Genomic DNA, 13795 nt, shown 5'->3' on the forward strand with positions numbered 1-13795 from the left:
GACGAAAGCGTGCAGATGCGTCGCGTTTTCCAGAGGACGTGTTGCCGCCGCGGTCAGACAGGGCAGGGGCGTGTGTGGTGCCCGGCGAGCTGGCCGCCGTCGTGGGTGTGTCGTCTTGATCTCCTCGACGCTGCACCATGAGCGTGTTTCCTCCTGGCCGTGATCTGCCTGCTTCTGTCGATGCCGTCTCGGGCGCCCTCCCTGGGTGCCTTGGGTTTCTTGGCCGCCTCCCCCTGGACCTGGAATGAGAGATGAAATGGGAGACGAAACAATGAGAAGATTAAATACATAAGCATGTCGTTGACAAAGAAGGATGTTCGTGTTGATTGTTGATGTAGGGTGTGGTATCCCAAGGCTCCGTCGGGCTCGCCGGCAGACACAAGAAGATCGGTGCATCATCTGCGGCCTACGAGTAGACTGAGGCGGAGCGCATGGTCCTTCGCCGGGGTGCCGCGGCCTCCGTCGGCGCGTGTAGTCGCTGCCACCAGATGGGCGCGTCTCCTCTGGGCTCCTCCTTATGTTCAGCAGGAGTAGTATTTATAGGCAGAGGCAGTGCAAGCTAGCTGCTGGTTGTTGCCGATCTTCTTGGAACAGACAAGTACGTACTTGTTAGGATCATAGTTATCTGTTCTTTGGTACTTATCCGGCTGGTCATTGAGTTATTGTGACGCGCATGTACACGACTAAGCACGCGGTGCACCACGACCTGATCGATGGACATGCACGAATATGTCGTCATTTGCCTCCTGTACAACTTGGCTAATTAATTAGCTATGCACGTACTACATGGATACACACATAATATTATTCATTTTTCTATGTATAGCTAGCTAATCAAGTTGATTAGATTATCAACGTACAGGTAGGCATAGATAATGCTCTCCACCGGCTGGTTACCATAATATTTTTCAAAGAAAATCAACATCTTTGCCACTTTCATATACACGCGTGTACATGCCTATTGGTGCCATATTTTCATAAAATTGCGACAAAAACGCGTCGAACAGTACGTGCATCAAGGAGGCGCACACACATAGAGAAAGACTAGAGATATTTTACGGTGCATCATACTACCCAATATAACGGGTAGTATTAAACTGATCCAACGGTGTTGATCATTTCTAATTAAGGGTAAATTTGTCCTTTGTTTCAACCTTTAATTGTAACGATTCATATATTTAATTAAAATATGATTCATCACGCGGTCGTCCTCAACCTCCGACATCCCATCGTCGCCAATAACTACAGCCGGCCAAGCCTGGAGTCCGCCGGCCGCCCCTAACCTCCGCTTCCCAACGCCACTTGCAGTCCCCCACCCTCAGGACCTCCATCATCTTGACGCTCCCTGCCCTCCTCCAGGCGCGCGCCCTCATCTCCATGGCGGTGTGCGTCAGCAGGGCTGCCGGTTGGGCTGGCAAGCTTATGTAGCTGAAGGCTCATCCAGGTATGTAGAGATTGGTACAATTCTCTACCCAGCAGCCATACAATCCATCACACACACTCAACGCACTACAAATCTAGCGCCCCGCACACATCCAGTACTAAGCAGCGCACACACCTATCATCCATCCAGTACTCGCACGAATCAGCAAAACACACAGGCCACAGTTACCAGATGAGAGATAGAGGGGATGGACTGAGCTATCTTCGTGAATCGTGAGAGACGGAGGTTTACGAGGACGACGTCAGGTCGTTGGCGACGGTAGGCGTCGGTGGTGTCACATGGGAGGAATCGATCTCCGAGCAGTGGCCCGGTCGTGGCGTCTGTGGCGTGGGGCTCTATGTGATGGAGAAAGGCAGCTCCGGTGCGTGAGTAGACGGCCACCGAGCGGCATGGCGAGGCTGCGTTGGATTGCCGGGTCGTCCGGCTGTGACTTCGGCGGGTCCTTGTCTGGCTGAGGTTTAACTGATGATTAATACCCAAAATACCCCTGCCGTCTTAATATACTACCCAAACCGTGCTGTAGTATTCGTAAATCTGGAGCGTTCGTTCGCTTAAATGGACGGCTAATATATCATGGATGTACTGTAAAAGGTCTCAAAGACTAAGGCTTGCTTGGTCGTGGGCGTCGGCCTCCGTGAGCCGCGAGAGCGCCGGATCGAAGCTGTGGCCCGGCTCCTCCCCTCGCCGCTGGGAGCAAAGGCCAGAGGGCATCCCGACTTCCCGAGAGACAAAGAGGCGACGACCACGCTTGCGGATAGATCCATGGTCGAGCGGAAGGAAAATGAGTCCGGTCGTCACCTGGCCTGCTTGATCCCCCTCCCTCATCTTCTCTTGTCGTGAGGGGAGGGGAGAGAGTACATAGTACGGTCGAATCACTAATTTTACCGGTGGCGGTAGATACTGGCGCACCATCCGCCGTCCGTCTAGTTTCGTCAAGATTCGTGTGCTCTGTCAGAGTATAAATCACACCTCATATACTAGCTGAATACGACTAGGACACACTGACACATCTTAGCAAATAAATGCATGCCATGTAGCTTTGTCAGGAGAGAGAGAGAGAGTTGGAATGGAAGAGGCCGGCCGGACCAGACAGAGATCAAGTGACGTGCACGTTTGCATGTCACCGTATGCCTTGCGGCCGGAATTCAAATTTAAACATTGCAAACAAGATCTGAAAAAAATCATGCATGTTCACATCACATATTCAGATAACCCCTATTAAAATTCGAAACATACATCGAGAAACAAAAAAGAGAAACTCAGATGTGAATAGTCTACAGACAACCATTCGCAAACTATTCATGACAGATTTCTCTTTTTTGTTTATTGATGTATGTTTCGAATTTTGATCTGAATTTTTTAGGGGTTATCTTAATATGTGCTGTGAACATGGATGATTTTTTTCAGATTTTTTCGCAATGTTTAAATTTAAATTCTGACCGCAAGGCACACGGTGACATGCAAACGTGCATGTCACCTGATCTCTGTCCGGTCGGACCTGCATGATTCTCTCTCCCCACATAAATGATATGCATTTTATTTCATCCATATATTTTGAATGATTGCCATATTTTAAAAAAATGTCTATTTTCAAAACTTTTTATATATTTGAAATCATGTTGACAAGACCTCTAGAACAAGATCAATGTTGGATATATTTGAACTACTTTTAATTTATATATTCCAATTATCTTTGGCGTCACTTTCATAAAACATAATATGTTTTTCCATATCATAAAAGGTGTTTCCTCCCGTTTTGCAAAATTGAAAATAATAGTTTCACTTTTATAAACATTCGTTTCACTTATTTTAAAACACATATTTTACTCATTTGAGAAAACATATTTCATTCATTTTGGAAAGATGGATTTAGGCCCATTCGAAATGTGAAAATGACTGAAATAAAATAAGGAGTTTCACAAAAAAGAGGAGCTCCAGAAAATTCAGATTTCAATCGCAAAAACTTCTCCATTAATTGCTTTTACTATTTCAAATATAGTTGCTTTCACTCATCGGAAGAAAGTGATGTCACTCATTTAAGAAAAATAATTTCACTTAGTTCAGGAAACATATCTCAGTTAGTTGAGAGAATATATTTTCACACACTAGAAAAACAGATTTTAGTCGTTTCAAAATACTAGTTTCACTCATTTCAGAAACTTGATTTCAATCTTTAAAAATACTCATTTTTTTATGTTCAAAAAAACCAATTTCACCCATCTGAAGAAACATATTTCACTCAGTTGTGAAAACATATTTTGCTCAGTTGAGAAAACATATTTCGAAACTGATTTCACTCGATGCAAAGAACTGATTCAATTATTTCAAAAAACCTATTTTACACAATTCAGAAAAGTTATCAATTTAACTCGCTTAATAAAATAGATTACGCTCATTTATAAAAATATAATTTCACTTAGTTCAAAACATTGGTTTCACTTAATTAAAAAATGTATTTCACTTATTTCAGAAACCTGATTTTACTCATTTAAAATGTTGAAATTGAATAAAGGGAATAAAGGGAAGGGCACGATGGGGGGTGGCGGCTAGGGTTCCCCCTCTGGGTCGCTCGCGGGAGCAACAAGGAAGGAGTTGGGGTTGAGGGTTGTTCCTTCCGAAGAGTCCTGGGACTCTAATTTTCTGCACTAAATTCAGTTAACAACACTTTCTTCAATGGTAATTAAGCTTTACTAGTCATCAACCCGTGCACCTGCACGGCTTAGCTATTATAGGGATACGTAATTATTAATGAATTCTATTAACATGTAAGATGAACATGACCCTTTAGGACTCTTTATTTGTACAATTCTTCTTTCCTTTTTCAAGAGACATGTATGTGGAATTTGTTTCCGTGAGAGTCATGTGGGATCATTTTTAGTGTGGGGGTGTTGGCTCATTTAACGTGTGCCTTGAGGACTCCATATATGGACAGGGCTTCTTTCTTTCTTCCAGTAGAGATACAGTGAGATGATAGTTTTTCCTTTTATTTTTTCAACCGTGAAAGGGACATAAGATGTAGATAGATTGAACTAGGATTTTTTTACTTCTATTTGACCATAGATATATTAAGCAACAAATTTTTTTCTTACTTTGATTTGGGCAACCAAGAAAGGATTGTGTGCCTTTCAAGCGTTTTTTTTGCCAATGATTTTATTGATTGATCCCCACCGTAATAATTTTGTCCCACCAGATTGATGGCTGGTAATTTCTAACCAACATGGTAATTTCTAGTGACTCTCTAATTAGTATACGTATAGATAGATAAATCGATATTATTTGATGCATGACAATTTATCCATATTTTCCTTGTTGTGTCACAATTAGGTGCTTTCATGTATTAAAATAATAGCCTAGGCGATGATGATATGTAGGAGTCATTATGGAGAGACTTGTGTACGCGCGTCTGATTTATTTCATTTGAATTGACTGGTACTTCTTTTTGTACACGTGGATTAAAAATAATGAATCAGGCATAGGTTTCTTTCTAACATGAGGCATATGGACTCTTTTGTATGTTTTTTATTTACTTTCTTCAAGTAGAGTGGTCACTGTACAGTTGAAAACTGGGGTCTGCACCCATTTTTTCGCATGAGGAGAAGGAACATGTTTGGACGTACCTTTTTTTTTCTTCTTCTTTGTTCCAAAGGGAGAAGGCATGTTATTTATTGGAACTTTGTACTACCGTGACTATGGCTCTCTCTTTTTTTAGGGACTATGGCTCTCTTTTTTCATAGCGTGAAGCGTGAGGGCTCTTTTTTTAAACCTGATTTACCTTTTTATAATAAGACACCGTATATTCTCTTCTATTTTTTTTGCTGAAGTCTATCCTCTATGGAGACGTGTTAGAGTGGGGCTTTTTTATTGCCTTTGTTCATGGCCAGAAGGAACGTGTCTATTTTAGAAATTGTGCAAGGACACGTTTATTTCTACCGTAATCTCATAGGACTGTTAGTATAGGTCTTTTCTTATCCTAGCCGTATATTTAATGATCTTATGGTTATTATTGTTATTTTTCTAGATTATCGTGGAGCCTCGTATGGTGCCTCTAATTAGTAAATATAAGATAACATGACCTCTCTAAATAGTATTATTTTTTTAAATATCAATTACAACGCAGATGCACACACACACACAAACACACACACACGCGCGCGCGCGCTTGCTTTTAAAACAGAGTTTCCTCGTTTTTGAAATGAAATGTCTTTGAAACCGCGCATGTATATTATGAACCTTCCTGTAGTTGCTTCCTCCCGCCGAGATCTAGATTGATGGGTATCGGCAAACTTTATTTGGGGCACAGTGTGTATTCTCATTTACAACTAACATGTGCTTCCATTTAGCACTAATCAGTACACTTTATTTTAGGCAAGAACGTGTACTTCCAATCCGGACTATCATGTGCTCCCAGCTAGTATTAATTTGTTCTCCCAACCTGAATTAGCATGTGCCTTGTGTGGGAGCACAAATGTGCGTACCGACCAAGCACACAAGTACTCTAACGCAGAGCACATGTATCCTGCCACGTTTCGCTCTCCTGCGTGTCTCCCACTCCACCAAACGTGACATCCAGGGGTGTTTTCAAGGGGACTCCCTTTAACTAGTTGCTCTAGAAGACAAAAAGCATGGGCCCGAAGGGAGTATATGAGTTGGTCAGTTTCGTCTATTATCATCGATGCCATGACAACCGAACAATTGTAGATAAAATATCTAGTTTAATACTCTCTCTGTCTCAAAATATAAGAACGTTTTTGATACTAATATAGTGTTCAAAACGTTCTTATATTATGGGACGGAGGGAGTAGCTGATGTCGGTAGATAGAAGTTGCACTCTGATTTAGGAGTAAGCAATCAACATGACGATGAAATAAAAGCATGTGGTAAATCACTGCTCGTGGTAAATATGAATGACAACAATTCATGAGGACTACTGTTAGTTAGTTTTTTAAATGTGCTCACACATGAACCGTTTAGGTAGCTTCACATATGCATGATTACATGTTGAGAGAAATTGATTAATTGAGGCTAGCTATTATTAGATATAAAATATGCCTTCATAAAGAGACATGGATTTTTATTTTCACAATACTTAATTTGCAGCTCTTTATATCAGTAGTGGAGCTAGAGAGGATGTTTGCGCGGGCAGGGTGGGGGGGGGGAGGGGGGGGGTTAGAAAATATAGCTGTTTGGGGGTGGGAGGGGGCGGCAGAAGCTTAACAAATCCTATCTAAACAGCCACCAAAGTTTGTCTTCATGTTTTGTAGTAAGGCTGGGGGGCCATGGCCCCTGCAGGCCTCAACTAAGTTCCGCCGTTGCTTTATATCTTCTAAAATACTTAAAAGTGCAGTTGTCCTTTTTGACACAAAAAGTGTAGTCTCCATACCATTTGATTCGTGCTAACTAGCGTGAATCCCAACGCGCGGGTGTACTCAAATCTTTAGTGAAGGAGGAAATATGAATTCCGTACTTACTTCCTTTAACGCTTGTTGGCTAGTCGTGTACTTGTTTTTTTGTGCCTCAAAAGTATTTGACACTTGCAAGAAACAAAAAAAATGCCAAATATCATGATCATGGAGCACCGCAATTCTCTAACAAATATTTGAAATGTCCAAATTGGCTCTGAAACCTGGAGCACGCGCCCGATTCAAGAAAATCACCTTCGTCGGAACTTGGGGACCAAGAGCCAGATCATAATGCAAAATCCCACGTTCCCCATTGTAAAACATAGCACAAGTGATGGTCATAAGTTTGGTCATCCTCAGTCAGCTACGACATTAGATTATTACTCAGTGACAACAGTAGGTTGGTGATGATCTCCCACCCCTAACGCCGCAGAGCATCACATCAACTTCCAACATGGTGTGCCTACATTCAACACGGGAGTGGACGCACAGTAGAGCCACCTTAACCCATCCCGGAATCTCAGCTCTCTCGCACTTGCTATCACGTAGTAGTGGGTCAACAAGCTTGTGCGGCCACTTCCAATACTTTCGTGTCTCAAAGGATTCAAATCATTTCAAACGATCTATCAGATTTTTTACTGGTGATTTTGGAAAAAATAGGCACCAATCAGGACCCATATTTATGAAAGATACTACAGTTAAAGGCATCTTAGAGATTGTGTAGTTGCACAATGTTCTTTAACGAGGTAGATTGCAGTTACACATTATTTAGAAGGGGAGAATGTATTCACAAATAGGAGCTATGGGCTACTGCGATTTTGATTATGTCATGATAATTATAAATTACTTACACAATCAAGAAGTGATTCTGGAGACGAGCCCTTCCTTGCCTTCATCATATAAGGCTTGGACATATATCCACATAGTATCTCAAGAACTACAATGCCAAGAATGTATACATCGGCCATTTGTGATATCATCCCTGTAGCGACGTACTCAGGATCTGCATAGCCACTAGCAGATGAAAAATGGGATCATCAAGGTCGTGCCAAGGCGGTGCAATTCAAACACACTTATAGGCGAACTCTATTTTGTCCATAACGTGTATTCCCAATTGAAATTAACATGTGCTTCTAATGTGAACTAACATGTGCCCCGCGAGGGAGCACACATGTGCTCCAGCCCAGAGCACAGGTATCCTTCATGCCACGTGTCGCTCTCCTGCGCATCTCGTGCTCTACCAAAAGTGACATCCATCAATGTTTCCTAGGCGGCTCTCTTTAACTAGTTGCTTTAGAAGACAAACGTCGTGGGCCTCAATGGAGATATGTGTTGGTCAGTTTCCTCTAATATTTGCATTGGTGCCGTGACAGTAACGCAATTGTAGATATGATATCTAGCTTAGCAGTTGATGTCCGTAGATAGAAGTTACATTCTGATTTCGGAGTAAGCAAACAGAGATCCAAGTGGATTATGTAAACATCGATTCAATATGAGAGGTTATATAGAGCCCAACACCAAATAAGTGAAACACATGTGTCAAATATGACAGCAAGGTACACAACTCATGAGCAGTAACGCTAATTAGGTCTTTTTTGGCTGGTGCGGAAGATATGGCTCATTCCTCGGTCAACTACAACCCCTGATTATTACTCAGTGACAACAGTAGGCTGGTGATGATCTCCCACTCCCGACACTGCAGAGCATCGCGACAACTTCTGACATGTTCGGTCTACATTCAGGACGACAATGGACGCAGAGCAGAGCCACCTTAACGCATTCCGCAATCTGAGCTCTCTCGCTCTTGCTAGCGCGTAGCAGTGGGTCAACAAGCTTGCGGGGCCTCTTCCGGTACTTGCGTGCCTGAAAGGATTCCAAACCATTTCAAGTCATGTATTGAATTTTCACTGGTGATTTTGGGCATAAAAGGCACCAACATCTTAAGAGATTGTGTAACTGCACAATGCTCTGCAATTCTGATTATGTCATGATAATTTAAAATTACTTACGTGGTCAGGAAGTGATCCTAGAGATGAGCTCTTCTTCGCCTTCACCATATAAGACCGGGACATCTTTCCACATATTATCTCTAGAACTACAACGCCAAAGCTGTATACATCTGCCTTTTGTGATATCATTCCAGTAGCAACATATTCAGGATCTGCATAGCCACTAGCAAATGAAAAATGGGATCATCATTCATGGCGGTGCACTTGCAAACACTTGAAAAAGAAATAAGGCAGTGGCATCTCTAACTAGATTGCTGAAACAGATGGTATCTTACTATGTGCCGTATACACGATCTTGCACAATCGCATCTGGAGCTATCTTTTTAGCCAGACCGAAATCAGAAATTTTAACATTCATTTCAGGATCCAACAGGACATTACTTGCTTTCAAATCCCTGTGGACAATGCACATCTGAGAATGCAGATGCAGATAAACAAGGCCATCTGCTATCCCTTTGATTATTTGAATACGCTTTGACCAATTAAGCAATTTCCTTTTTGACTCGTCTGCAAAAACGTAGGTGCAGTATTAGAGAGATAAATTTTCTGGGAAATGAACAGATGAATCACAATGAACACAGGCTCATATGATAGTAGAAACATGCCAGAAATGATGGCTGCCAAGCTATTATTTGACATATATTCATAGACAAGTATCTTCTCTTTTCCTTGAACACAAAACCCAAGCAGCAAAATTATATTTTTGTGTCGAAGATTTGGAATGACTTCAATCTCAGCTCGGAACTCCGATAGGCCTTGATGTGAAGATGTGCTGTGTCTTTTGATAGCAATATCAAGACCATCAGGCAGTTTGCCCTGAAAAGATTAAATGGAAATATTCAAGAACACATCTCAACATGTATCGAAGAGGTTGGAGAAAATTTTTGGGGTATGGTTACATGCACTGTCGACACCCCTGACTATTGCTGGTGCACAAGAGAGCAAATCCCCACCCATCGGTAGCATTGCTGGCATATGCAAACAATGGATGTAATTCAGGTAGAGGTGTACTCCCTCCGTAAAGAAACATAAGAGCGTTTAGATCACTATTCCTCTCCCGTTTAAGAACTCTTCATTCTCTCCATGATGTTAAACAAAGTCATAGACAATGACAATTGGAATAGTATATCACTAACCTGAAGCTACACTGAACTAAAGATTCAATCCAATTTAAGTCCATAAGCAATAGAGATATATATGCATGTAGTAGTATTATCACATTATTAAGTCATGCATAAACTATGAGTGGTGGAAGCGTATTCAAAGACCGCACAAAATTTTAACAGAACAAACCATCAAGCAAGGAGTCTGATTGACCAAACCTTTGCTGCTTCCACTCATTATGCATTCTTTGACTGACAAACAATAGGGGTAACTACATTGCTGACCCCATTCAGTATATGTATGTGATAAATGACCCACGGGCATTTTAATTTGATTTTGCCACTGAATATCATTGCTTTTAGGTAGGAAACTACATTTCAAAAGACGGATCCATCTTGCCATTATGGGTACGAGCTGATAAATATAAAAACACATTCCTCTCCAGGTTGAGGCACTTCAGTTCCATTTTTTTACAGCAAATTAGATATAGGGGAGAAACACATATATAGTCAATAATCGGGTAGAGAATTCATGTAATTTATTTTAGGAACATCCGTGTACTTCTTTTCTTTACATGAATGCTTCTATTTTACCATTTTATTCCTTTAGTATTGCAAATGCAAGTTCTTAAGCTGTTTAAGGCTATCACATACTAAAGTTGGTCTCAAGAAAGCATTACCTTGTAAATACAACCGAATCCACCATTTCCAAGCAAGTTCTGTAATGATAAATTGTCTGTAGCAGCCAATATCTGAGAGAAACTAAAATAGGGTAGCTCTACTCCTTTTCCAACACCGATGAGATTGACTAGTTCCTCCATATTCATGACTTGGCCTGATCCAAAGAGAAACCCCATCTTGTCATTGATTATAAGGCAGGGCACGTTTGTTTCAAAGAGTAAATTCATAACTTTCCAAATGCTAGCATCCACAAAAGTATGACAGAAGTAGAACAATAAACAAAAGCTTCCTTGAATCGTCCAAAAGCAAATGGAATCCTTGAATCGTCCAAAAGCTTCCTTGAATCGTCCCACAATATTGTGAAATTTTAGCACCTACTCCCTCCATCCCACAATATAAGATCGTTTTTCAAGCTAACATAGCCTGATAAATGATCTTATATTGTGGGACGGAGGGAGTAGTTATGAACTTAAAGAAGCTGTCAAGTAAGCTTTAAGTGTACATACTTGCTTTTTGTTCTTCCTTGGATTTTGTGCAAGGAGTTTCCAGATCTTCTAATTGAGTTACCTTGAGGGCCTCTGTTCTGAGTTTTCTATAATAGAAATTATATCAAAAATAAATATGAATAAAGGACACAAAGATTTAGATGTTATAATTTAATGATTTTCCATTTGTATTTATGGGTGGAACATACACGGTAAAAGTGTTCCTTAATTTGTACTGAAGTAGCACACAACTAGATGGTGATTGTGTTGTAAAGCAGAGTCTTGATATTCTGCAAAGTTTGGCACTAAGTTGATACAGAACAGTAACAATTCCGACCATTGTTATAATTCGAAAGGGTGTTGCTCAACAAGTTCAATTTCATTGTGTGACAAGAAATTGTTTGTGCTTCCTTCATTCTATACCTTCACAAAAAGAGCTGGAAAATGAAGCAGGACCAGAGTGGTTTAAATGCACAGCAAATGAGATTCCATGAATATGACTTGAATTCAGCATAAAACAAGGTACCATTGGTATAGCATACCTATTGTTATGTTCTGAATGATGTACTGCATGTAACTCATCCATAGTACCCTTCAAGATGCAAAAAGGATGGAAATAAGATCCTTTCAACGTGATTTCTCTTGAATAAGCATTATGAAAACAATTAGCAATGTTCTAGCAACAAATCAATATTTACTATGAAGCATAATAGGGGGGAATTTTGCTCGACAACATGCAGGGGGGCTGCATCCCATACAAAACACATTGGCCTAGTCAACCGTCAGCAAACAACAAAGCACAACAAACTAAAAGACTAACTGATTGCATTCCTCGTTGATTGCAAGGACTAGCTGCCGATTGCATGGTAGGTGGAAATGGACAAAGATTTTTGCACACGCTTTTGTAGAAAAAAATATGCAGAACATTACTCCTCATATTAAGTGCTTTGGACCTGCTTCATTTACATCTAGCAGAAAAAGGAGCAACTATAACTAACTAAATCTGTGCTGGAAACTCAAGCACATGATAGCCGTATCATTTACATCTAGAAAAGTGAGAAGAATATATGTACCTCTGTACCAAGAGGGTCAGCTGTGTGCAGAAGCCGTGCCCAGGTCCGACTGGTATCGACAAAGCCGATAAGAGGGAAGAGCTGGAGGTAGAAGGTGATCTCATTCTGCACCTGATGGAGCTGGTCAGCTTGCTTCCCTCCCATAAAGCAGCTGTACAGGTAGCTGCCATCCTGACAGGATCTGATGAGCACGTACGTATGCCGGAGAGTCTCCTCCAGCTGCTCAACTGGGTTCCTCGTCTCCGTATGCTGCATCAGCTGCGTGCTCTCGAGCTGCCGGAGAAGGTCTCCGATCATCTTCACACGCCGCGCCAACAGCTGGCAGGTTCGGCGGTTCCTCCTAACTGTCCTTGCAGCCTCCACGATCATCGTGATAAGCCCATACGCGTCCACCCCAGCAAGCTGCGCTATGTTGGCCACCTGACCCACACCATTCCAGAGCATCATCTTCTCTCAGTTCAGTTTGCTGGTGAAGAAGACCGGAGAGTGTTGAGAACAGGCACCCAGTAACCAGCTTCTATACCTTGGGACTTTTCTGAGCAACGAGTCGCAGTCTTCAGACTTTCATGATTGACTATGTTGTGCAAGGAACCTCTCCTGATAGGATGACCCCGTCCAAATTGTTGACGTGGTGAGTGGACTGTGATAGTGACTTTTCAGAAACTATAACAATTTGGCATGGCGTTTGAACACCGGCGAGTCCAAGACTACTTACTACATCGTAAGAATATCTAACAGAAATGTAGGTATTATCCTGGCACAATCAGCAGCAGAGATTCTCCTCCTGCGGAATTTCCACAAACACCTGGCCTGCGGCCAGCGGAGGCCAGTCCATCAGAGAGAGTTAAACCAGAACATCGGCCGGCGGAGACCAGACCACACGACGCCATGAGCCCATGACTGAGCAATCAATCAAAGGGCAGGACGTCCATGAAATGGCAAGGAGGAGGCACTGCCACCGGTGCCATCTGGACGGCTCCCGGTGCACGCGGACGCGGCAATGGCATAACGACAAACACCTTGTGCTCTTCTCCAAGTGGCACGCGGGCATCCATCGCTGCTGAGAAATAAACGCCGTCGCCGGATCCCCGACTGACTGACCGCGTGAGGCCGTCCCACGAGCTCACGAACAGGCTGGGGCCACATGTTCCGCCGTGAACACGATGCTGTCGCACTAGTGCGCGTGTAGGGAGAACCGAGAACGCGTCGCGTCTGCTGTGCATAATTTAAAGTTGTGGATAATGGCCCTGTTTGGATACTTAGTTAAAGGTTAGAGTTAGATTTTAATCTTGAACTAACCCTGAAGTAACTATAACCAAAGAGGTGTTTGGATCGTAGGATAAAATTGACAATAAATGCTCTTTCTCAATCATTTGGTCGAGAGTTGCGCCGTCTGATGCAGACGGGGACGCGCCCGGCAAGGAGCCGCGCTGGCCTCTCGCGCAGCCCGCCGGCTGAATCCGCTATCCCTGCGCAAGGAGCCGCGCTGGCCGAGGCCGACGGGGACGGGCCGCGCAAGAAGCCGCGACTGCTTACCCGCGGGCGGACGGGCCACGGGAAGACGATGGAGTTGGAACGGGATGTTAGAGCAGGGTTGCTGC

At 42.6% G+C, this 13795-nt stretch overlaps 1 protein-coding gene across 1 annotated transcript; it reads right to left on the reverse strand.

Moving 5' to 3' along the window:
* Nucleotides 1–8496: 8496 nt before the first annotated feature.
* Nucleotides 8497–12641, reverse strand: LOC119284163 (putative receptor-like protein kinase At4g00960). The gene is made up of 8 exons (XM_037563400.1): nt 12195–12641; nt 11664–11713; nt 11143–11219; nt 10636–10790; nt 9458–9668; nt 9128–9359; nt 8853–9015; nt 8497–8706 (listed from the first exon to the last, which is right to left on the reverse strand). Exons 1-8 carry the CDS (start codon nt 12639–12641, stop codon nt 8497–8499), a joined length of 1545 nt encoding a protein of 514 aa, XP_037419297.1.
* Between the last annotated feature and the right edge of the window lie 1154 nt (nt 12642–13795).

Source organism: Triticum dicoccoides, chromosome 4A (genome assembly GCF_002162155.2).
Source record: "Triticum dicoccoides isolate Atlit2015 ecotype Zavitan chromosome 4A, WEW_v2.0, whole genome shotgun sequence".
Classification (NCBI taxonomy): Eukaryota; Viridiplantae; Streptophyta; class Magnoliopsida; order Poales; family Poaceae; genus Triticum; species Triticum dicoccoides.